The sequence below is a fragment of the Enoplosus armatus genome, chromosome 4 (genome assembly GCF_043641665.1).
Source record: "Enoplosus armatus isolate fEnoArm2 chromosome 4, fEnoArm2.hap1, whole genome shotgun sequence".
Classification (NCBI taxonomy): Eukaryota; Metazoa; Chordata; class Actinopteri; order Centrarchiformes; family Enoplosidae; genus Enoplosus; species Enoplosus armatus.
Window position 1 is genome coordinate 10,524,373 of NC_092183.1, and position 27,029 is coordinate 10,551,401.

General features: G+C 38.2%; 1 protein-coding gene across 1 annotated transcript in view; it reads right to left on the reverse strand.

Moving 5' to 3' along the window:
- ipo11 (importin 11) overlaps positions 1-27,029 on the reverse strand; it is a 110,671-nt gene that overhangs the window by 76,020 nt on the left and 7,622 nt on the right. Inside the window, exons 4-14 of the mRNA XM_070904488.1 lie at positions 24,836-25,039; positions 18,436-18,568; positions 18,088-18,146; positions 12,693-12,741; positions 9,611-9,681; positions 9,240-9,432; positions 7,911-8,063; positions 7,038-7,081; positions 4,557-4,647; positions 3,317-3,364; positions 486-591 (exon numbers count right to left, since the gene is read on the reverse strand). Of these exons, the coding sequence (XP_070760589.1) occupies positions 486-591; positions 3,317-3,364; positions 4,557-4,647; positions 7,038-7,081; positions 7,911-8,063; positions 9,240-9,432; positions 9,611-9,681; positions 12,693-12,741; positions 18,088-18,146; positions 18,436-18,568; positions 24,836-25,039 (1,151 nt within the window). The remainder of the gene's footprint in view (positions 1-485; positions 592-3,316; positions 3,365-4,556; positions 4,648-7,037; positions 7,082-7,910; positions 8,064-9,239; positions 9,433-9,610; positions 9,682-12,692; positions 12,742-18,087; positions 18,147-18,435; positions 18,569-24,835; positions 25,040-27,029) is intronic.

Below are 27,029 nucleotides of genomic sequence, written 5' to 3' on the forward strand. Positions count from 1 at the left end.
ATCAACTTACTAACAGTGATGCATTTAAAAATAAACTCAAATTGCAAAAATGCAATACAAATCTCCTTAGGGAAGCCTATGAAATAAAATTTTGAGAAGGCGACTCAACTCTGCGGTTATTTTTGAAGCCGACTTGGATGGAAAACATTTTAGCTGTTTTCTAATGTTGATCACACACGAATACTTTACAATATAAACACTGTGAGGTGTTACGAAGGCAAACGGATGGAGTCCAACTCCTCTATGACAGTCTCAACAAAAACTCAGCATTAAAAAGCTTCACAAATGTATTTGTATTAGGTGTTGGTGTTATTTCACCCTCTTAGAGCTGGTATTATTATTTATCTTGAGGCGTAAAAGTGATTCTTTAGTTTGTGTACTTATTTTGTACTAAATATCATGACAAAAGGAAATAGGAATAGGAAAAAGGAAATGAAAAAAACATGCTGAGATAAATGTGCAAAAAAAGAAATGCAACACAATACCTGTGATGACTGACTTGCAGCTCTCCAAGAAGCTGATTCTTGAACCACTGGTCAAAGTCCACGTTGTCAAACAGCTCATAGGCTGCCAGTCCCACCGCATTGTATACTGTGGACAAAAACAATCACAATGATCATCATCAGTCACATCATTTACAATTGGACTGAAAATAAAGTGCAGTACACAGAAATTTGCAGTATGACCAGTCTAAGTTATGAGAGAAATTTAAAAAAGACATACAAAAATCAGCCATGTCATTGGCTACCTTCGAAAGGAAATTACTGCATTTTGTCAGCATAGGATGTTCTTGCTCGGGGTCTATTGTTTTAACTTAACAACATGTCAGGTTTTATTTCAAACATTTTAAATTTGATTGTTTTATGTGGGTTGTGACAGACTCACAACTACAAAACGCATTTTCTGAAGAAGTTGTGGTGGGATTGCTGCATGCTGAAAAGCTGATGCTGCACTGCATTGCTTGAAAAGATAGGAACTGAACAGCACCGGACTGGGAGCTAAACTACATTGCTGGCTTAACTTTGTATGAAGGTGCAGCTGAAGGAGCACGAGGAGTTGGAATAACAAGAAAAGGATAAAGGGGGCAAAATATTGTGTAAGCAGTGAAAGGTGTTGAAATGAGAGGTCTAGTGTAAGGATTTATCTGAGATTTAGTGTATGGAGAAGGAATTGAGGTATCATTCAAGTGTCTAAGATGGAATAAGGGTAAACCATATACTATAATGGTGACTTCTGCATACTCCTTCAAATATGCAATCCAATCATGGGCAACATAAAATGAAATAAAAGATTTTTCAGCAGTAACAGTATGTTGTTGGAAAGCGTATCAGGAATAGGGCAAAACAGAGAAACAACATTAAAAAGGGCAGAAATCGGTGTAATACTGCAAAAATATAGAGGAGGGCACTAAAAAGACAACAGAAAAAAAACTAAAAGATGAGATTACAAAAAAAGATGACAGTATGAGAACAATATGATATAGACAGATAAAGGGACATAAGGCATACAAGTGGAAGAGATGTTTCCAGTAACTATTTATATCTTATCTTAAAAAAGTAATTAATTTTGAAGTGGCAAAAAGAAGAGGATGAGAAAGAGAAAAGAACAAAGACAGAGGAGGGAAGAGATTTAACAGAGAGAAATTGAAACCTTCCTCATGACTTTAATTCTGTAATATTATGCAAGGCTGGCACTGGGTTGAGTATATTGGGATCTACAGAATGTCTATGTGAGCCTGTGAGAGAGAGAAAGAGAGAGGAAAGCCAAAGCAGAGAAAGCAAGGAAGAGATATAAAACACTAAAGGTTTCTCAGCGGAATGATCCAAAAACTTATAGAGCAGCTAAATGCCTCTGAGAAATATTTTCTCTCATTTGTCATGACAAAAAGACGGATAGATGGAAGGATAGGCAGAAAAGATGGATAGTCCAAAGGTGCTGAAGCAGTGGCCTTGGTCCTTATCACAAAAACCAAAGCTATGAAGAGATGCTATTTATAGGTAAATAAAACTTACAGGAAATTGGAAACTCTCAGGAAGAGTACAGTGCATTTCTCTCCTTCATCGGAGGGAAGACTGGAGTGAAAAGGCAGCTAGCTGTAGTGTCACTATCCTTAAGTCTTTATTAGTATTTTGATTATTGCATTTTGTTCTGTTATTTATAGTCCTATATTTGTTGTTACGGACACAGTTTAGCTTCCCTTTGAGGTGACGTATAGTTATTTCCTGTTCTACAGCACTGCTATTTTATTCTGGCTCCCTAAAATGAGAAGTTCATAAGTTTTCAATTCAGTGGTCCAAAAAAGCCTCTCAGAGGTCTAATGGTCTGCTAAAATATACTTACCCAGTTCTAATGTACAATATTTCTGTAAGTGGAAGTTAATGTTGCTGCCAGTGCACCATTAAAATGACAAATATGGGCTGCAAAAAATATGTAAACACCTTATGGATGTCTGTGGCAACAAAAATTTAAATAACTGCTACAAGGGTGGTTCATACTTGAATGTCAGTTAGCAGCTACAAAAAGGGTCTAAGCAGGTGGTCTTGGTTTTGTAGCAAATATGGTTGTTACGTATTACATATAACAAATGTATTTTGTTTTTATAGCACATAGGATGGACTAATGTGCCTGTTCCAGTCTTCAGCTCAGGCATATAATGTTGGGTTGTGGGCTCAGAAAAACACTGGACCTCCGTTTTTACAGCAGCATAATTAAGGTCTTAGTCTATAATTGTATTGGCACTATTATAACTATTGACTTATTTATTTCCTTGAAAAAAAAAAAAAAAAAAACAGCACATGCTGTTATTAAGCACCCCTGTGGCTCTTCAACCAGCTTTAGCTCTCACAGCCACAATTACGTGTCACTGCTGCTACTACCACAGCACAGCTTCATCATCCAGTGATGTCTGTGGTTTTATCAACACTGTCAACTGGCTGCTGGGATCTCTACAGGCATCTAGCTTTAACAGAGGCCCTCTTAGCAGGCAATCCCAACGGACTGTGATTTAGATGTGTATGCTATAAAACCAACAGCCCTGACCTGCCAAAGAGTTATAAATACTAAAAAGGAGGTTGAGAGAGGAAAGAGAGTGTGTGAAAAATATAAAAGAGGGGAGAAAAAAGATGTCCATGGACAGGAGAGAATACGTGAGTGAGAGAGCAGTATAGCAAGAACGTTATATTCAGACTTTATAGCGTAGTTTAGCTAAATCAGACTTGGGGATTCTTATGAGTCCAGTTCAGAATTTTGATACACCTGGCATGACAGATAATAGCAGTTATTGAACCAGCAAGAGTGGGTAATGCCTTCGACTCACCTGCATCCTTCATTAGCAACTGAACGGGGTCTTCCACATTGGTTGGGCCTGCAAAGACAGATATACTCTGGATGTAACATCGGTGACAAACAGACTGTATTTGGAAGATAAGTGTTATAATAATGTGAAAACAGTTCAAACATTTTTCAATAATAACAGAAGATGGGTAGGATTTCATGGACCCAGTGACCACATCATAAGACAGTTGGAGGCCTGGACTCCACTATATCAGTCTCCGAGGGGTCTGTTTGCTCCCTCTCTATTAGTCCTTGTTGTGTACTCAGGTCTCAAAATCAATAGCTGCCTCCCTTCAACCATAGAATTACCCAATCTGGCGTCTTCCTTTCTCCAGGAGAACCCATTTCCACTCTGTCACTTGAAAACGAAAGCAGCTTGGGAGACAGGCCGAAAGCAGACCCTGTAATCCACCCGTTTGGGCAACGGTGCACCGCTAATTCAGCAACAGAACAAGAACTACATGCCAGTACCACCAGGGGACCAGTGACACTGTGTGTGTGTGTGTGTGTGTGTGTGTGTGTGTGTGTGTGTGTGTGTATATGTGACTGACAGACTAGGGAGTTGAGAGTGGTTATACTGGTGGAGGTCGTCACCAGGGAACTTAAAGATGCTGTCATTGCATTGCTATACATTGCATGTTACACACACTGTGAGTGCTAAAGGCAACATGAACAAACCTATATGCCTTGCTGATTCCTGATATATGAAATATGTATCACTTACTGTGAGATCTGAGGCTCATTTTGTGTTACAGGAAAACTGAGGCACACTGTATGTGCAGTGCAAGGCAAGTCAGCTTTAAAAGACAAAGGGAATTCAAAGTACTTAAGGTGTGTAAATGCATTAGGTAAACAATAAAAATTCACAAGTGGGATAAAATACATGAAACGTGGGATCTATCTATGATATAACTGGGGTGGACAAATTAGATAAAGACCTCTCAGTATAAAAATAAAATCCAACAGCACCACAAACAGCCTCCAAAATGACCAGAAAATTTAATCTTAACAGCTTCAACAAAAACTGAACTTTATTACCTTCATGACGGTAAGATTTATTCCAGATCTGTATTAGAAAGCTATATTTTTAGCTAGGTATACCTAATAAATTGGCAACTGAGTACATGTTTTCCTTGCATTGAAAGGATGTTAACAGGTTTGCTGAAAAGAAAGCAGACTATGCTTTTGGCACGTAACAATATTTGAATTGACATTTAACTGACCCTGGAGATTCTGAACCATATCCAGTAGCACCGGTGTCAGTGTCTGGCTGTAGTTGTGGAAGATATCCAGGAACAATACTTCTGTACAAGGCTGAATAGAAGGAGAGGAGCAGAGGAGACAAAAAGAAAGACAGTTAATTGGCAGAATAGATGGTACACTGCATGCAAAAGTCATCAGAATCATCATCATTTCTCCCCTTTCTGAGCAGCCTGTTGTGGTTTTGTTGGGCACTCAGTGGTGGTGAGGGGGAATAACAAGTGCATACCTTCAATAAACACAAAGAAAAATTTATACAAAGAGGCATGTGCACAAACACGCACACACAATGGCAAACAATGCCTTAAGCTCCCGGTTCAATAAAAAGTCAATGTGACATTGTCAGGGGATTTCTCTGTGTGTGTGTGTATGTGTGTGTGTGTGTATGTGTGTGTGTTCAAAGAGAGAAATTGTAGTCCACCCATATTCAGTAGTTCATTGGTTTTAGATGTCAAAACATCAATATTAAATTAAGGTGTAAGAAATCTGACAACACAGGCCAAGCCAATTCATGAATACATGCTGTGTGCTACAGTATGAGCACATGTGTCTGTGACATCTTACAGCATGTAGATATTATCTTTCTGCCCTGGTGGCAAGAGGTCAGAGGTCAGAGGTCAGATGACACTTCTAAGATGCCAATCCAACACAAAACCCTTGTTCTTTTAGGAAAATATAGACAGGTGGTAAAATTGAAAGGGTAAGGTCGTCTATAATTAGGCATTAGAATTGGTGACCATGGCAGGAATAGATGGACAGTGACTTGAACCATCCTGAGAACCACAATGTGCCAATAGGAAAGGTCAAAAGAGGGCGTACACTGTGTGGAGAAGTTCCTGAATCAATCTATATACATACACAGGCAGGAATGTGTGTATTCTAGGGCTGCAACTAACAATTATATTAATTATCGATTAATCATTTAGTTGATAAAATGTGAAAAAGTTGTGAAAAATGCTCAAGTGATGTCTTCAAATTCATTCTTTGTCCAAGCAAATTTAATACAATTTACTATCATAAATGACAAAGAAAAGCAGCAAATTCTCATTTTTAAGAAGCTGGAACCAGCAAATGTCTGACAATAATTGTTTGAAATATGGATTAAAATTGATTAACAAAATTTGCTAAATAGTTGGTAATTAATTTTCTTTCGATCGACTAATCTTGCAGCTCTTGTTTATTCAGATGCTATGTTAGTACTAAAGATTAGCCTCTGTAACACATAAATTTATCCTTCCCTTCATAGATCTGCAGAGACGTTGACGTTCTTCACAAAGTTCCAGTCTTAGAGAATGTGATCGTTTCTACATTATAAACTCACTACATGAACTCCAAAAAAAAATGAAGGTGTGTGAGAAAGCAACAGCAACTTGAGTACTGTTGAAAACTTTTAGGCCACTTTACAATTTATAATCAAATCTCTTTTAATTGAGCAGCTGGTGTTTATACCTTTAAAAAGGTGTTCATCAGTTAATGTGTTTTAATAAAAACACACTGCTGACCTATCAAAAAGGAGCACTGATGCAATATAAACTGAGAAAAATATTCAGCATTTTCTACAGAGAATTCTAAATTAAGTAATTCTAAAAAGTAATTAGCTGACTAATAAGCTGTCACACACTAATGACACATTATTTCTGCTGCAGTGTGCTTTAAATGAATAAGAACTTTTACAACAAGAACTTGAGATTCAATGAATGAATGCGTTCATGTACTTCAAAGGAAGAGCAGAGCAGACATTTGCCATCTGAAGTGATGAAACTAAGTAGAATGGGGCTCAACACAGAGAGGGAAGGGAAGAGAAAGGAGGGGTAGACAGAGAAAAACAGAGAAAAAAATAAGGATTGGATAAGAGATTATGTCATGACTAAGAAAAACAGCTGAAGACAAGCTACTGCCAACTAAAAATACACAGCCACAGAGACAGGATCTAAAGCCCTGGGGACCACTAACCATTTTATGATGCTGCAATGTAGACAACCCTGTCAGTGCCACCACATAAAACACTGCTTTGAATTTTTGAAAATAAAGCACACACTAAAAAAGTAACATTATAGCAATTCTATTAAATTGAAATCTTCTGCTGTTATGGTTCTTTTAATCTACATTTTTTATGGTTTCAAGGGTGAGTTCTGTGTTTTTTGTCTTGCAAAATGTAAACTTTAATCTCGGCAAACTAGAAATTTTACGAATTATGTTTTTACCCTGGTTGAAACACAGGGTTTCTTTTTAACAACAGTCCTCTTCTCACTGCTCCTAGATGCTGTCAAGCTAGGGGGGTACCAGTTGAGGACTGAACACAACAGTACTTGAAATCCTTCTGCCTCTACAACAAAAACATGGAGGACCACTCTGTCTGAGTTTCTGTTTCCCCCCTCAGGTAATTAATATGAAAATATAACAGGATCATATCTTAGTGTGTGCATGTGTGTGTCTTTACTTACCCGTAGACTGTATTTCCAAGAGTCACCACCTGTTTCTTCAACAGCTAGAAGAGAAGAGAAGAGACGAGAAAAGTTTGAGACTGGCAAACTAACACTGCTACAGGCCTGAGCTATATTCTGACATGACAAATGGTTACCTATTAGGAAATGCTGGTCTGGAGATTACGGCTGAGGCTGTGTAGCAGAAACACTGTACATCTTGTCTGAGCAAAAGTGCAAATGTATTTTTACATGCTTGTGTGTGGTTCTGCCTGTAGAACTGAATCCAAATTTCAACACTCTGAACTTCTATTACTGCATTGGGCCCTCGGCTTTATAAAGTGCTGTGTCTGAGTCGTCAGTGTCATTACATCAAAGTCTGTGAGGGCACTGGGCTACAAGGAAAATAAAATCTGTTACTGACATCTCAATCGCTGCCATAGCTGCAACGTCAAGATCTCTCTCCCTCCGTCTATTTCATTAAGCATTTTTCCAATGAGAATCCACATCAGCACTTTAAAAAACATGTAGTTGTGTAGAGTATTGCTGCTTTAGATAAATCCCAGCGTCTGACCACAAGTTATAATGCTTGATAAAGATTGGTTTTAATAGCACAGCATTAACACTGTTAATGTTGTAGATATTGTAATGAAAGCCATTTGTTTGACTGCATGAATACATTACCACTAAATCAATACATCAATTCAATAAACAATAAATTCTGGTGAAGCCTGCACCCAAAAGTAACATTGCTGACTTCATGAATTGTAGAAGTAGATAACACCCGCCTTTTCTGGACTTTCCAAGAACATGCCTGTTAGCTCTGCTAGTCTGCAGGTCCAGATAAGTCTCGACATTTGGATTCAGCTTGTGTATCTGGGGATGTGCCCTTACCAAAGCTCTCAGGGTCCTCTTCCCACATTGCCAGCTCTTCCTCTGTGAGAAGGAAGTAGTGTGAGACGAGCCGGCGCCCAATTTCGGTCAGAGTGGGGTGTGTGAAGAATGCTGTTTTGATCTTGTGAGCCTCCAGACTCTCTGGTTTACTGTCTGAGGGAGGAAAGAGGGAGGAAGAGGAGGAAGAGTAAAAGAGAGAAAAAAGAAAGAATGAAGAAAAGAAAGATATTTTATTATCCATTAATCTGTCATACAGTCCAAGTAAGTGCATTAGTTACCTAAAACAATCCATACATCACAGTCATATTAGCACTACTATCTTCTGTTTGTACTTCTCTAAACTTTAAATCTAATTTATCGTAGAATTCACAGAAATAGTTTGTAACAGCAAAAGACCCCTTCTGCAGTCTACATGCTAACTTTAAAGTTATACTACATCTTATTATAGTTTGTAGTGAAAACATATCTGTGCTATGCTGCTCATCGTCCCTTCTAGTTAAAATATGGATGATTTAAGAATATATTATTTTAACAAAAAACATTCTGATATACAGCAAACAATACAATCCAACTTGACTTCCAAAACCAAACCAATACTCCACCCAGCAGCTTGCTAGTCATTTTACTTTCAAACCTCCACTTTATTTGGGGCCCCTGACCCCAATGTCACTACTGTTGCAGTCGTAAGGGCCCTGTTCTGATACTCTCAGTATGGGTCTTCCTGTCTGTCTATCCGACTGACAGCACAAGTCTAATAAATAAGTCAGAAGGCTGCTCTGAGCTGAGCTCCATCAATCACCGCTCAACTTTCCCTTAGCCATATAACCTTACCACTCAAAATACTTAATTTTTGTAGAAAGTGGGAAAAGGAAAGCAAATCTGAAGTCAGCCTCAAGTCTGGTGCCTCGGCACACTCAAACATTTGAATGAAACAACAGCAGTAACACAAGAGCCACAAAAAAACGTGGCTCCGCTCTCTGTCAGCTAACGATTGCATGGGAGAAAGATCTTCAATAAAGGCACACCAAAGACCGTACTAGCTGGCAGAACAAAGACAGAGTGTTGTTTTCCATGGCTAATGAAGCACTGGAGGCCTCTGGCAGCCTGAAATAAACATGAGCCATGGTGAGGTACAGTGACGCTGACGGTATTACAGCATTGTGCTTTTCAAAACACTGTCAGTGATCAGCTTTGAAAAACTAGTGGCGTTTTTTGTTGGTCTCCAGATCATAGATCTAAAATTCAGATTTGACTGTACCATGTCCTTTTTACTCGTACTTCATTCGTCCTTTATTCTCCAACGTTCCTCCCAAAGCCCTCATATCCTACCATCAATGTTCTTGGCAGGTTTGTAAGCATCGTTCTTTACAATCATCTTGATGAGGTTCATGCATTGAACAATGAAGCGTTCAAAGGTCACTCCCTCCCCTGCAGGTGTAAACACGTAGCTGACGGCAAATTCCAGGGAACGCTGGATTAGGGGTATAAATGCACATGGATGGTACTCCAGGAAATCTAACAACTACATGGAAGGGAGGAAAAGTACAGAAGAGGACAAACATAGGGGAAGAGGAAGATAAATTAGTTAAATGCTATAATTTGTCTGCAAAGTCCTTGATGCAAAATATAAAACCTATTCATTAATAATGAAACAGACAAATGTCATATATTATCACATATTAAAATATAAGTCAACTCACAACTTTAGTGTAAAGTATGATTGTCTTCTCCAGCTTTTCTCTGCATGTGCTATCAGGACCAACCTGCCGACCTGAAACATAAAACAACCATACAGGATTGTTACTTAACAGCAGCAGTATACTTTATAAGATACAGCATCCTCAGGCAATTATCAACATTTAACAATATAAAGATGGTCCATAGTTGTTGGATCTAAATCCAAGTAATCCAGGTTTGTCAATAATGTGATTTTTGATTGTGAATAGAGTGTAATAACAATAATAATAATCATATGGTAATATATTGCTCTAAACGTCATACAAAAGAAATTCTAATTTAGTGGAACATTAGATGAATTAGAAATTATCGTAATTGGTGTCTGATCTTGTCTATTCAATTCCAATATGTAAAAAGGTAGAAAAAACTTGAATGGCATGAATGAGTAGGAGCAAGATTACAAGAAGGACAATAAGAGAAAGACTAAGATGTTCAAGAGCTATGCAGATACGAATTTATCTTGGTATGATTATCTACAAGAAACTTTTCCTCTTTCTTTAAGGTCAAATGCCCACTTCACCTTGCTGCCATGTGAGAGTCCCATGGGTCCATTACAAGCATTGGTGTATACAATAAAGTATAGTAATAAATAAAGTATAGTAATAAAAGAACTGATGTAAATTTTGGCTCCATAAAACCACTCATGATGCAAGAGCCAATAAAGATGTCCCATGTAGTTTACTTCCTTGTCAACCTCATTGATGAAATCGGCAGAGACCATAACAGTCTGTGGCATTCCTCCAATCATTTGTGAACAGCCAGGGTCATCGTTTCCTCTCCCCTTACAAACATTCATATCAGCAACTACTAATTTAAAATGACACTATATTGATTAAAAGTCTAACTGGCTCAAAGATTGCTTTGTCTTGCTTCTTTCAGATTTTGTACAGATCAGGGATATGTAGATCAAAACGCCATTGCATTTTATCGCCTTTGTGTCCATGCCGTTGTTTGCTTGTTTGCAGGTGTGCGACAGCTGGTAATGTAAGCAGATGTTGTGTAAAGTCATCAAAGTCACTGAGGTCATACATCTGAACCAACAAAACCTGCTAATAAAATCCATAGAGAAAGACAGATAAAAAAAAAGAAAGGCAGAAAATAAAGAAAGAACGCTGAAACTAAAGGGTATTCAATATTTCTGACCGATACGTAGCTGAAAAAAGTTTTCAACAATGTAGTGACTGACAGAAGTAGAGAGGTGACCTCAGTTGGAGGACAAACATCTAACAGGTAGAGCCAGACATCTGAATGGACCACAAAGACTACCCAAAAAACACCAGTTTATTTTGCTGACCTTATCAGGCTGTACAGAGCTGATATTTCTCCACAGCCCGGCTGTGAGCTGCCTTACTGTTTCCCCTATCAGCCAAGCCCAAATACCAACAGGACTCTGACCCTGTCTCCGTTGCCATCAGCAGAGCAAATATTGGAAGTGATAGTTGTGGCTGATATCGCAAATGATATTTTGGCCGTTATGGCAGCTCATGGAGCTGTGTCTGAGATTCATCTTTCACTCACTGGGTGTTGCCATGACAAACTTCTATGGAAAAGAAGAAAGGACCATTGATAGTGAGATCAGACAGTGAAAGTGAGCCAACGTAGCTGCCACTGAACTGGATAGCTACCACTCAAAGGGTGTCACTCGTTGGGTGTTTCCACCACAGGAACTTTCCCAGGGGATGAAGAAGCTTTTTAAGAACTCAGGAACTTTATCTGTGTTTCAACTATGGACTAAATTTACCTGTACCATAGTTCCAGGTGCCCAAAAAGTCCCTGCTCCTGGGGGTAGTACTTTCCAATGGTTCAGGAACTATGGGGGCAGAGTTTGTGCGTGTGTGCGAATGAGCTGAGCACATGAGCGAGCGAGAGAGGGTGCAGCAGTCGAGAGAGCAAATTTGTTGTTATTTGTTTGATCGTGGTTACTTACTCAAGCAGAAATAAGTAACAATATAACACTGAGATTTTCTAATTTGGAGAGGTGCCTCTCTTTTCAGTTTTCAGTCTCTTTTTCCACCTCTGCACGTCTCCTTTTCCTTCGTTCATTACATCCGCTCAAACATCAGAATCACGCAACAGCAAATGCAATAACAACAGGATGACGTTTTTTAATTCAACATTGTTCTAATTTGACTTATCTTCCTGGTTCTTGAGATGCAGTGGAAACATAACACTTTTACTTCCTAGTTTAGTTCCTGAGTCTAGTTCCTGTGGCTATTAGTACCTGGAACTATTTGGTCTAAGAGGGCCAATTGAAGGGAGTAGTTACCGCTCAAAGGGTGTCACTAAGTAAAATACAGCGTTAGACTCGTCTCCCTCTCATTTCTCCATATTAAGAACTAACACCTCCAACACTTCCCTTCACTTAGTTACTTGTATGCTCAATAAACAACCAGCACCGTAAAAAGCTTATTAAAGACACCATTAAATGGCCTCTAAGTTTTTTGAGTTTCAAGTTTGTGATTTCAACTGTAAAAAAACACAGTTCAAATATTATATATCATATTAAAAATTGATGTTGGTTGGGGACACAAAATAGTAAGGGATAATTTTTACACATAACCAATGAAATATTAGTGAAATAGACAAACACTTTGATTTGACAGGAGGGACAGAAGGGTGAGATTACTTAATCATTTTTTGGCAGTTTTATTGCTTAGATTTTATGTTCACATCTACTTGTGCAGGTTGCGATCACCATCAAAGATTTTCCTGGAAGACACATTTCTTTCTTCAACCTGCTCTCTCAAGATCTAACATTTACAAAGATTCTCACTCCTTGGGAAGTACAGTGAGCATAAGGTCTTCTGTTTTCAAATTATTTTTTATTTAAAAACTAAATCCACTGAGGATGACTCGGCCTGAACTTTTAATTTGACACCTACATTATGCAATGCTTTTATATGATCTTGGGTATCCTAAAGTATCTTAGACTTTTAAGTAGGTGCCTTCAGCATGCATTAGATCAAGCACCTGTAACTGAGTTTGGTACTGAAAGGAGAAGCCTAAGATCAGAGATTCAGGACAGAGAAAGAGACAAGTACTCACAGCATTCCAAGAACTGTTTTAGCCTTTCAAACACTGCATTCAGGAAACCCTGAAAAGAAGGAGATGAAGAGAGGGTGAGATAAAGTTTATCTCCTTGACATTTCTAGTTGCAGTTGAATCACTCATGATTGCTTCATCAGTATTGCCCAGAAGCAGAAATATTAACAAGGGAATAACTTTAGTGTGTGTGTTGTGTATGTGTGCGTGGGCCTCTGTACTCAGGAGTATAAATAAAAGTGTGAGCTACAGAGTATGAAAGAGAATCAATTTTCTGTAGCCTGGTGTAGGCGCGGCTTAGCATGGGAAATTAGATGATAGATGGAGATGCAATCTGTTTAGTTCTGCATTAATGTTCAGCCGTGAGGTCAACAGCAGTGTCATTAATCACACATCCAGCCAACACAGCCCAGCCAGCGACTATAGCTCCTAACAGAGTTAGTGAAGAAAGAGGGGGTCACAACTGGAGCACCGAAGAGAAGGTGGGAGGTTATGGAGAACAAAGTTCATGGCAGGCTTTTGTTAAACTAATGGTGGGATCTGGAAAAGGAGAGGGAGGGATAATAAATAAAGAAATAGAGAAAAGTACATAAATACCAAATTAGAAACAAGTAATGCAAAGGGGGGGGGTGGATCAGTCATCATGAAAAAAGTTTGACAACTAAAGAGGAAGAGAAGTGAGGCTCACGGCACTGTCGACAAAGAACACACCAGGATGAAGTGAAAAGTAAATGAATGTCAGCAAAATGGATTGAGACGGTAAGAAAAAGACGGAAAAACTGAGACAGAGTGGTGGGAGTCAAATGGGAATGTCAGCAGTAGCACAAGAGGTAGTTTGTAAAAGGAGAAGAGAGTTAAGGCGGCAATTTAAGACTGAAATTAGGTGAAAGTTTTAGCAGTGTGTGGTCGAGTCTATGCGCCCAGACTTGGTCCAGATTTAGAGGGTTGTAATAGATTGCATATTACAGTGGTTCAACTGAATGTGCCTTTTTAAATTTATAGTCACACAAAGATGCTTGTTAAATCTGGATGTTGCAAAGTTACCCACATACTGTGTAGCAAGGACATAAATCAAGAAAAAGAATGAAGTGATTTTTGTTTCTGATGTACAACCTCTTTTGAGTTGTCTATTCTAGCCTCCCTCCTGAAGTGCTTGTTTGAAAATCAAGTCAGGAAGATAAACGTCATTCAACTGCCAAATAAGTTTTAAAATTCATCACTGTGGCAGCCTGTGTGAAAACTGACAATGCACTTCATTCTTAGTGTCAGTGTTTTCCAACTCACTGCCGTTCTCCAGCAGTGCTGCCACTGCGGTGATTAGAAAATAAACCCAATCTATCCAAAATGCTCATGTCGAGTGTGAAAATACTGGATGGTTTATATCACAGACCAAAGTGTGAATACCATTGTCTTAAGGCCATGACACACCAAACTGAGTTCAAAGAACTAGCCAACAAAAACAGACGGCTGTGTTGCCTCACGTCTTCTGTAAAAAGTTGTATTTGAATACACTGCAAAGACTAAAGCCAACAGCCAGCTGACTTCCAACATACACAGATTCTGTGGCTATGTCCAAGTAAATAACTAGTTAGTTGTCTGTATTTGTACTCCAAAGAGCATTTTGAAAAAAAAAGCCTAACAAATCTACCTATCTATCTCAAAAATACTTGAGAATATGCCTTACGAAGAACATGCAACTGGCACTGACATGGGTTTACTAGAGCTGTTGGGACCAGAAACGCCGGAAAAAACAATGGCGCAGCTGTGCTATACATAGCCCAATGGCCGACTGTCAGCTGGGTGTGTCGGGGCCCTCACACCTATATTTGGAGCAAACAGTGTTTCAAGTTCCATAAATGAAAAGTATGTTACCAAATTTTCCAGTTCATGTTGTATCAAAATGTCTTTCTGTTTTTTTTTCAGCCAACACCAATATATTTAAGTTAAAATTGTAGACAACAAAAAATAAACAAAACAGCCAAAACAAAAATGGCATGTAGTGACAGTGCACAAGTCTGGGTGGCACAGAAGTCACTAACAAAGGTCCCTTTTTGGTGTTTGTTCAATACTGAAAAAAATATAAATAAGTTTTGCGTCATTATTTTAGTTTATAGAAAAAGTGCTTTATTACCTGATGGTAGTGAGTTGTGTGTTAGTTTATATTATCTAATTATTTATATTACACAACAAAAAACACATTCAATTGAAAATATATGTGCTTCCATAAATAAACAACTTCCAACACAGAGGCCGAATATTCAGTGTTGAAGTATACAAAAACAACAAATTAAATGGTTAACAAGGCTATTCTCAGCAAGATTGCTATTATGCATAATAAGGAGATATGGGACAGGCTTATTATCAAGATTCACTGTTACAGTTCAGGCCTGCTGCGCTGCAGACCTCTGAGCTACACATCAGGACTTAGTTAAACATAGTTACTCTTTCAGATTGGTTCATTCAGTTCTTTAGCAGGTTGCTGAATTACTTCTTTGGTAAATAACCCGTCCCCCTCAGAAATAACCTTGAAACAGATTAAAAAATTAACTAATGTAATATGATTTCACAGTTTTTACAGCATCACATCCATCACCAAAGGAATAGCAAAATGAGAGGTGACACCTTGATGACCTAATCAATAAGTCAGATAAAAAGAGCATGACACATGTTTTAACCATCACAGGAAATATTTGAAAAATTGGTTGCAGGCATTTTATCTGTCCGAAACCATTTAAACTGAAAAGAAATCCCAGGAAGTATTTAATAACAGTCCAAATGATCTGAATGAGGATTCCCATTACCGGATAGAAAAACAAGCTGTGTAATCAAAGATTTCTTTTTCAGGAAAATGGTTCGGTATTTTAAATTGCATCTAATAATCCTAATTTAATAATAATTAATTTAAATTACATTAAACTTGTCTGACTAACCTCACCTGTTCCTATTAACAACAATAAGCTTTCTTTCAGTTTAATTTGTTCCAGGTCGTGAAAGCTGATGCCAGACACATCCAGGTTGAAATATGACACAAACGTGTTTTAAGTTAAATGTGCTCATCCCCAGGCTATAGAAGTTTGTGCAGAGATGTAGAGACAGAGCAAGTGTCAGGGTTGAAATAAGAGAAACAACGGAGGTACAGTAAGCTATGATCAGTCTGAGATAGGTGAGTAACTGGACGCATGATGTTGCTTATTTGTTTCTATACAGCAGCCAAAGAGACAAGAGAAAGCCACAACCTTAGTATTGTTTACAAGATTACGCCACCTGCTGTTATAAGCAGTGAAATAAATCTTAAAGATGCCTTCCAGACATGTTTTAAAGACTTAAAAATACTCTGCTTGGAATAATAATTTGTGTTTAATATCGTTTTTCCACAAAAGAGTTAAATTACCAAGTTTCTGAAAATGACTTCTACTCCTTCTCCCTCATTAAAAATACAGAATATATGAATATGCAAATATTGTTAATTTGAAAGGTTTTACTACTCGTCATGTCCTGAAAAGTCCATTCAAAAGCCTTCAAGTTTCTACATCACATTTAAGTGTGAGTTGCATATTGGACCACGATTGGCTAAATTAGTTGTGATGTCACAAAATCCTGCTTTAACATACACGTGTTAAACTCAGCTTTGAGGTGCGCACAGACAAAGTTTCTCCCTTCAGCAGATGGATGTGAAAACAGACTTTAACTGTCAAACACTGCACTGCCAGACCTCTGCACAGTGAAGGTCAAACATCCAAGTAAAGTAACAAGCAAAACGCAATTTTGAATGGAGGGGAGCATTAAGCACAAAAAAAGAAACATTATTTGATTTTAAAATAGTTTGAGGTATAGCCACAACCTGAATGTCGGGACAATAGCTAGGTTCACAGTAAGTATATTTATCTGTCAACACAACATCAGCTGAATACTAAAATAAATGTGGTATCGACAAGCTAAAGTTGGAAGTAGTGATCTAAATATGAAATATTAACTCCAAACCATTACGTATGCTCACTGAGCAAGAATAACCAGGAACAGCTCAAGGCAAATGGCATTTTAATGTGACTATTTCAACCATTATACAACCTTCAGCCTGCAAGCTAAAAGCTGTCTCATTTGTGGAATAATAGAGCAGAGTAAACAGAATTATTTCTGTCATTTAAATGATCAATTCAGTCTATGTATGTCAAAAAAGAAATAATGAATTATACTAAGCAATGCTGCCACTATGATGTCTTAAATTTTCATGCTTTCTACATGTACATAAAAACTACTCAATTTATAATGATAAAAAGCAAACAAATCCTAGTTTTTAAGCTGTAACCTTAATTAGCCGTTACTTAAATTAGTTAATGATTGATTATTCAATTATTTTACTAACACTAATTAATTACTAAAGTGCTTATTTCGGCACTAATGACATTTCTGACACAGGTACAAAATCCAAACATCATCCTACCAATGGCTCCGTGATCTGTCTTCATGATTTCTTTAAACGAAATCACTTCGATCCGCTCCAACCAGGGTGCCATGTGCCTCCCTTAGTTATGTTAGTTAGGAGTGGGTAACTTTGGGTAGTTTACCCTTTTGTTTTGTTTGGGGGTCACAACTCAATTCAAAAATGTATTTTTCCTACCACGTGTATCTGTCTTTAGCTACCTTGACTTATTTTTTTAAAGAAAAATTCTTGTACACCCTTTATTTGCATATATGTCAGTTGACAGCAACTTCAATCAAGAGCAGGTAACTTAACTGCCTGTTATGTTTCATATTTCAGCAGACCGACAACATGAGTAAAACCTTCCAGTGTTTTCAGTACCCCACCCAACCATGGAGCTTTCTAGCTTTAAAATTACAAGCACAATCCAAGGGTATGTTTCTTTTGTTTGAAATAAAAAAGGTTACTTCAAAAAAGTCCTTGAAATCTCACTAAGTATTTTACTTATCAGTAACAAATTTTTAGCAGCCTTCTTCTCTAAAACATTTTTTAACCAAACCTTGATTGGAAAAATAGAAAATAGTCAGAATTTGCAGCTGGAGTTCAAAGGACTGGGACATTTTGCGCAAATGATTTCATTAACTCTGAGCCATGGAGGAACCATAACCGTATCCAGAAACAAACTTAAGAGTTTTTATTTATTTATTTATTTTCACCAGAGAGATTTAGACAAAATTGAATTAACAGTTTCATGGAGTTGGACTTTCTTCACACCGAGTGGGAGAAAAGCTCACACAAAACTCTTGACTCTTTGAACCGAGACAAGGCTTAAGGCACTTTCAATCTTCACGGCCATCCACATTTTGCACACTGTGATTGGAGTCATTTTCAACTCAAAACACCAACAGCAAAAATATGAGCTTTTCAAAAATATGAGAGGTTTTATAGCAGCCAAAGCTGAAATAACTTAAGACTCACCATCACTTCCATATTCTGTTGTGGCTCTTGAAATCCGTGGACTGTCAACTTGCGAAGCACTAAGAGGGGCAGATAGAAAAATAATCAGTATGCAGGATTGTCAGTAATTGCAATTAACTATAAAGTGAACTTCATGTAATTGGTGTTTCACAAAGTAGCAGCACAAGTGAATATTTCCAGAAGTTCACAAATTGTCTGCTTAATTAAGTTTTTGTCAATAGGTGGGGAAAAATTATTATGCAATATGCAGTCAGTTATGTAAGGCCATGATTTACATATAATTTTGTATGCAGTTGTGTCGTGTGTGTATGGGCATGTGTGAGTTTGCGTGTGTGCAAATGTTGCTACCTTTAAGGGAGAGTAGCGTCCTCTCCAGGGAGCTGAGCGCTGCAGCCTCATCTCTGGCATAGATCTGCTGGAGGAAGCAGTCAGTGTGATGGCTCCACAGGGAGCATGCAAAGCTGTAGATGCCCGACGCCAGCTGCCAACATACACATAAACAGTACAGTCAATCACACACACATAACATTATTCTGGATCAGTGATCACATTCAACAACAAGCATTTCAGGTCATTCGGTTGAACTCTAGGGCTGCTCGATTATGGCAAAAATCTTGAGATCGCGATTATTTATCATGATTACTCACTTGGAAACATCATACATTTATTGAACTTTAAAAAAAAAAAAACTTTTTAAACAGTGGACTTCCTTGAACCTTCCTTGAGCCGTCGAGGGGCCTTTACTTTGTGACCACTTTATGACTGAATTTCAGATGATTAAACAATTAACTAAACATGCCACAGCCTGGCTGAGAGTGAGTTTGGGTTTTTAGGGAGGTAAAATAACAAAAGACAAAACGAGAGCATCATTGCGAAATGGAATGCAGCACAATAATCGTTTTATCTAAAAGATCCGTTTTCATAATCATTGGAAGGCAAAATCGTAATTGACAATAAAATTCTATTAATTGTCCAACCCTACTGAACACATGAAATTAATTCCACCAGATTTACATGCATGCACCTATAACGTCAGAGACTCAGCGAAGTACGCTGATGCCGATGCAAATAAGAAAGACCTTCTACAAAACAGAACAAACACACACAGGGAGCAAAGAGGGACCTCTGAGTCACAGGTCTAATTTAGCTCTAAATGAACTTCCTATTACACTGCCATAACATTATTTGGGCCCAAACCAATTACATTTTTTTCCATGGAGACATTCTCCTGTAGAAGCAAAACAAGATCATCAAAAAGGTAGACAAAAGTATTCTGTCCTATCAACAGTGAAGTATATTGTCTGGCCCAGTAGCTCAGAGAATATAACAACTCTGCCATGGCACAATAATGACTTTTGGATTATGCTTTGTTTGGTGTTGTCATAAAAATAATAAAGAGAACAAAAAATAAGTCAACATTACATCTCAGTAACTATTCAAACATAGTGGCTCAAAATTATCAGTGTGATGCTTAACGCTTAAGGGAAGCTACATTCTCAGATATTAATACACGTGATGTTTAAAGAAAGAAATTCCCACTACTCGATTAAGGTCCTGAACAACTCATTGACAGAAGAACTATATGTTGTGGGTAATACTGAAGTGTCACCCAGTGGTTAGGTTGGTGACGTACGGCTGCTGAAAGAGAAATCCCTACTTTGACAGCACAGCATAGGCTTTGATAGATTCTTAACAGAAAACTGCAAGGCTGGCAGGTTTCTTCTTTTGGAGAGATTTCTCTAGAGCTTGGCACTTTCCATTCCTCAGATCCCAGACTAATCCAATGCATGGAATCTAAAAGTGATGAACCAAGTTTAGGAAACAATCTCAAATTCTTCTTTTGACTTCCTCACTCTTGGTGTTGTGTTTTCAGGCAATCAATTTATGTGTGAGCATGTGTCTTAACACTTTTCTATGGGATCATTTTATATTCTGACAGCACAACTAGATACACCTACAAATGATACACTGGTGGTCAGTACACAATGTTTTCCAAATGCTATGGGACTTACTAAGGTGTGTTTGCATCCTAAACACCTATTGATGCCAGAAGTGATATAATCTAGTGTCCTATAGTGAAGCTTTCAGTTTTGTCAATGAAATAAATATATTACATGATGGTCAAGTGCCAGTCATTTAATGCTGAAATTAAAATCTCAGGAAAAATTACAATCATCATCCAAACTGTAATTATAGCTCAACGAACAGAAGTGTCTTTAAATAACTTCTAAAACAACTTTGTCCTTATACTCATGACTAAAATAGCTTATATCGATATATTATCCCAGTAAATTAGTCTAATTTAACCTGTAATCCTTTCTCCTCCAGCACACTGTATAGCAGCAAATGATAGACTGTACCTCATATACTGTGCAACAAGCACCAAAGTATTTATTATAAGTCAGCAGCTGACGGTGAACCAACGAACCAACCACATGTAGACACAATAGGTGTGTTTTTCACATGATCAAAAAGATCAGCATGGCCAAAAGAGGCCTTTCGAAGCTTGATGCAATTTACTGAGCCAGATTACAATCCCCATCATGGCCCCAGGTGGCACACTACACTGAACAGCATTATGAAACAGCACAGCAAGAACTGTAAGTACATCTTGTCACACCTAAAGTAACCCTGACCACAAACTACCAGAGTGCCTTGACAACAGATTACATTTCTAACATGCAACTTACTGACAGTGGACTGACATCCTCAGTCCACCCTCCTGATAAGTATGTCAATTAAGGCTCCAATGTTATATTTTTAAAGAAGTCGGCCAGACAGAGAAAAGCAGTTGGTTTAGCTGGCTGCCAGTGATTGGGGAACCATCATTCCAATTAATGACTTGTTGCTGAATCATTCAAGAAAGAATTCCGATGCATCTAAGAATCAATTCTTTTTCCAAACTTATGTGGTGCATGAGTCGGTGTGTGTGTGTGTGTGTGTGTGTGTGTGTGTGTTTGGGAGTGCTTTGGAAAGCACCGCAGTTGCAAGACCTGTGTGTATGCTTGTGTCTGCTCCTTTTCACAACTGCAGACAGAGACAACAGAGAGGCAAATTTCAATAAAAGCAAACAATTTCCTCCATCTGCAAGCTGAGTCCCTATTCCAGCAGGAAAAAAAAAAACTCACTCAAACCAAAGCCATCCCAGAAAAGCGCAGTTCATTTCATTTGACAATCTGTTTATGAATAGCCATCCTGTGGGATATGGCCCCTCTCTTGCTATTCAAAAAGCACAAAGCCAGACGCTGGTTATCACCTGCCCCATTCCTTGCTTAACTTATTGCATCTTTGAGAGTCACAAAAAGCAAACAAGCTCAATATAATTTCAATGGTGTATCTTCACAACAATGAAGTGTCTTTACGGCTACCCCACAAGATTTTAAGTGTAAGCTGAAAGCGAATTGAACAATAACTCTCTTTGTTAAAATAATGCAGTCTCATGTAAGCCCTTTACTATATAGGAAAGTGAGTTTGATGTTTTTTTGCAGATTCTACGAGTGTGTGTTTGTGTCTGTCATTGAAAGTATTTAAAGCATTTTGGTCACAGCAAAAATATATTCTATTGCTGTATCTCTCTCAGTGTGGTTTCAAAGGTGTTTCTGTGTTGGTAAATTCAGTAAAGTAACAAATGTGGGTGTTTGAGTTGAACTTGCCCAACATATGACCCACTGGCCTCTGGGAAACACCAGATATACAGTATGTACACCTGACGAATGACAACAACTGACATCAACCAGCCTGCTGGGATCGAGTTCGACACACCTGTGTTGAGATCCACTTTGATGTGCATACCCCTGAGTTATATTTATTTTGATATGTCATCTCATCTTCCATGCTACTGCCCGGGGCCAAATATCATCCAAAGATAAAATGGTAAGATTGAGACTGCAAAATCATGTTTGGTGGCAACGAGTTTATTACTCAATAATACCATTTTCAATCGTACAACTGCATTATGAAACATTCAAGTATGGCCTATTTAGCAATGTGAAGCTTTTCTCAAATACTGACCACTTGTGGTGCCTGTTCCTGAATCCATTTTCAAGATTAATAGTTTTTAAATTATTTTAACTTTTTCATCATATTATAAGAGGAAAATAATGCTGTTATGAATCTCTGCAAATTTGCAGTGCCAATTTTATTTTTCTGTCCCATTTTTTAATTTTTACAAATAAAAAGGCAGCTAGTACTGAGTTCCGCCCTCACTGTCTCCACTTCTTTCCAAACATGCTTTAACTAATGCACACTTCTAAAAGTTGGGAGGCAGCAATCACTTCTAAAAGTTGGGAGGCAGCAATCACTTCTAAAAGTGTCCCAATTCCATCCTCCTTCTCCTTGAATACAGCCCTGACTTCATCTTTACACCATTTTCTTAATTACTCCATAACTACTTCTTATGTGATCCCTCTTCCTGTCATCAACAGCCCTTGGTAACTTCAATCACTTCTTCTCCTCCTGCACACCCACGCCTTGCCTTTTTATCACCCCCCTCTCTCTTTTTCTCCCACTATCTTTTTCGCTCTATGTCTCACAAATCAGTTGAGTTCACAGCCTAAGCCTCAGCAAGTGGGCCGGTAAAACAAAGAGCTAGTTAATGTACTGCTGTCAGTGCATCGTCTCCCATGATGCAGTCAACATGGTCTACCAACTGTTTTAGCTGGGACGAAGGACTAGAGAGAAGTGCATATACTCATCAAGTACAAGAAGACATGCTCAAACACCCACACACACATAACAGTACTTATGTGCACATTATGTCTGTACTAAATAGAGTGAGAAAAAAAACTGTAAACATAGAGGCTAAAAGAGTGAGCTTAGAAATGAAGAGATACTTAGCTGTCCAATGCAGCCTCTGTGAAATCTGATTTTTTTTTCAATACATTTCTGTGAATAAAAGGTAGCAGTGGCTAATCACAATACAACCCTCAATGAAACAACTCCTCTCCGCAAATTAATCAAATAATCTTAGGTAGATTGATTTAATCACTTAAAAATGATAACATTTATAGGAGCTTGACAGTGCCACGATCAGACTTTTGACAATTCTAAACTTGCCGATAACAAGGCACAGAGTAGATATGACATGAAGTGTACAATAAACACAACAAGCCCCATGAGACACTGTACTGTATGTGCAACACGCACCCAAGTATTTACTAAAAGTTAGCAGCTGATGGTGAACCAACAACACCTGCTGTTTGCCAAGAAGCACAAAACAGACAATCCACCTATTGTAAAGGTGTGTTTTTCCCATGATCAAAAAATACTTGATCAGCATGGCTGAAGGGGAGGCTTTTCAAAGCTTGATGCAATCTACTGAGTCAGACTATAATCCCCATCACGGCCCCAGGTGGCACACTGCAGTGAGAGGCATTACAAAACAGAATAACAAGAAGTTTTCCTTGTTTTAAAGTCTCACAGTTGTCTTTAGCGATGAAAACAATAAAGGTCATGTAGGGTCATAGTTTTTCTTGCCACTGTTCAGACCATGATTGAACAATTAGATGTGTTATTTGGGATGGTGAACAGAGCCTTACCACAAGATGGAGAAAGTACTGACAGGTGTAGCGATGTATAAAAACGACAAACATGAGAAATACGTACAGCTACAGAAACTGAGGTCATTTAAGGTTCAAAATCAGAGAAGATGTCCTATCGTCAGATTTCACATTAAAAATGCTTAGACTCAAGGGGTGAAGCGTGCCACTGGAACTGAAATTAACAGTTTTGCATTGTCCTTTGTCTCGTGACCTCTTCACAATGCGTGGTGTGTGTGCACATACTGGCCACCGAGCCAGCTATGTCGTGACAGGGGAGAGAGAGAGCATTGCATGGGCCATTTAGCATCAAAGTCATCATTTAAAAACTGCAGTGTTTAATGGGGCTCAGGCTGCCTTTGTTCCTCGTATTGCCTAAGGGCACACATTTTGGCATAGAGGATGCCTCTGCACAATGTCCAACTATTTGGTCTCAGTCACTGCCTCTGATGTCCACTGGTCGGTCTCTGTCTTCTCTCTGTTGGTGTGTTTGATCATCTTATTCCCCTTAAACCCCTTCTCTTCTCTGCTTAAGTCTTATGCTTTTAAAAATCATGGATGGCAAAAAAAAAAGAGCATTTGCTCTGATTCACTGCCACTTTGAAAGAAAAAATAACTAACACAAACAACCCTCCCTCTAACACAATGTCTCTTTACACACACAACTACCAACACAGACAAATCTATTCCCAAACACGTCAATCACAAGCTTGAGTCATGCATGTAAACAGACACCCATGCATGCACAGAGAACCTAACTGCCATAAATCTCGTATTTGACATGTCTCATACAGCAGCTAAACAGCATCTCCTTCAGGCAAAATATGAAACTGAAAAATCGGCAACTCTCAAGATAATCTTACTATTAATCTATTCACATTCAAAAGGTCTTCTGGGGGAAAAAAGGGAATAAAAGAAAAGAAGGAACATGACAAAGTAAGAAGGCGAAACAGGCAAAGAAGGAAAACTACAAAAGCAGCAAAGTTCAGTGGACAAGTTCTATTTTTCTTTACTTGTTGACTTAAAGTCACCTTTGTTCATGTGTGCACAGCTACAGCATCAAGTGCAGATGACAAAAAGCCAGAGAAGGATAGTGAATGACCAAGAATAACAAGCAATGAGATTTAAAAAAAAAAATAAATAAGGTTGTAAAGAAGTTAAGCTGAGAGTGGTACAAAACAACCGACAAATAGCTAAAACTGTGAACTTACATCCTGGAAAAGCCTTCTGTCCTGAGCCAGACGCTTGGACGCTAGGGTTTTGGTGACATGATAGAAGGTTAGCAGCGCTCTGTGCTGCTGCAAGCCATCCTGACCCTTCACGGACTCGAGCAGAATGGGGATGAGTTCAGGCCATTGCCTGGGGCAGTCCAGACGGGCCACCTTGGCTATCAGTACTGCAATCTGAGTCGCTATCTGTTGGAAAAACACAGAGAGAGAAAAAAATGACCAGGGGCAAAGCATAAACACAGCAGAAGGTGGTTATGACAGGAAACTTGATAGGAATTGTATTACATCTAGAACATTCTGGATCAATTAACAATATAGTACAATGTCTTTGGTATGATTATAAATGAGCAGTTTGGACGAGTGGGACAGAAATGATTAAACTATCATTTTGTATACAGCATAGTGTACATACTATCCTACGTCAATCTCCTGTTAGAGATGGATTCAGTCACATATATTAAGTTTATTTGCTTGTACACGTGTGTGATTATAGCCTTTACTAGTAGGTGTATGTCTGAAATGTGTGTCACATGACCTTGTGAACACCACCTTTAATAACGGACTTTTTTTAACACCATATAAACATATGCTGAATTTGATTCAACAGCTGTGGTGTACACCTGCAAAAATACTTCACTTGTCAGTTATATTGTAAATATGGTATTAACATTAACATCCAGTTGAATCAGCAGGTGTAGTTTATTTGTATCCACATATTAGAGATGTGGTGGAAACAACAGATATACACTCAGTTGCCAGTTCATCAGGTACACTCAGCTAAAACTTATGCAGTCTAATGCAACAGCCCTGCAATAAATCCTACCTTCTTGGGGGTTATAATGTTCAGTTTTTGTTCAAACAGTTTTATAGAGGTCTTGATTTAACTTTATGGTCACTTTGGAGGCTGCAGTTTGCGGCGATGTTGAATTGTATTGTGATATACAGAGAAGCATTTCTAATATTTTGTCCACTCTGTCTATATTAATAATGGTAGACATAATGTTGATGGCCCTCTTACAACCCTAGAAATCACACAGTTAATTTGTAAATGATACTAACAGGGGTTGTAAAGTTAGAGCAGACCTAATATTTTCTGCCATGCCATTTGAATCTTTAATTACCAAATCCATTAATCTAGCCCATTTTTACAACAATTAAAGCAGCAATGGCAACTTCTTAACTTCTAGTTCTTTTGATTCCCATTATCCTTTTACAGTTCAACTCACAACAAAAGAATGAGAATTCATGGCATTGTCTATATAATGCATGCTTTGATAAACACACCTATATGCCTTTAGCAATCTAATTTAACCAAGTAATAAATAATCAGTGTGCATGCAAATTTAATTTTCAAGTATCAATAAGTCATTATGTTTTCTAAGAAAGCTAGCTGAGGTCATAAAATGTGCTTGGCTTGTAGAACTTATTAATGTAAACTGTCCACACAACACTGGAGCACCCACACTCACATGCACAAACACGCACAATCCCTTCTGGAGCTTTGATTTGACACAGAGAGGCTGTGACTAGTGAGACATATGGTGTTAAAATGGCATTCATTGCTAGCCATATGGACCCTATGAGTCCTGATGTTGGAGGGCTGTCCCTCAGGGACATACATGCTGTAGAAACGAGGATGAATGGCCACAATTCAGGGCCACCTTCCATATCCCCTCTAACAGATGCAATACACACCGCTTGCTTTCTGAATTATTTGTTTGTTGCAGCATTTCCCAGAGAACTGTAAAAAGAATGGCTCATCAACACACTTTTTGACCCTTGAATGAATGTCCCCATATGCACAATTAGTGTCTTTAATGATCCTTTCTAACCCTCTTATTCTATTCCTATTTAGATCATTTTGGGAAACAATTTTAACCTCAGCATGTCTGCAGTATAGGCTTAGCCATATAGGCATTTTACCGGTTGTTAAAATGAAATTTGTCACTAAAGCTTAAGCACATAAATGTTAAAGTTGGTGGCTGCTTCATTAATGTTATTGAAGAAATATAATTTGCAGTAGTAATAATCTCTACTATAAAGACTATTATAAACACAGTAGGGCAATTATTTCACTCTTAACCTAAAGAATGTCATTCTAGTCAACTTGTTGTCCTTAAAGCTACCATTACCCTTATATCTGAATTTATTTAAAGGAGACAGGACATACTTCCTC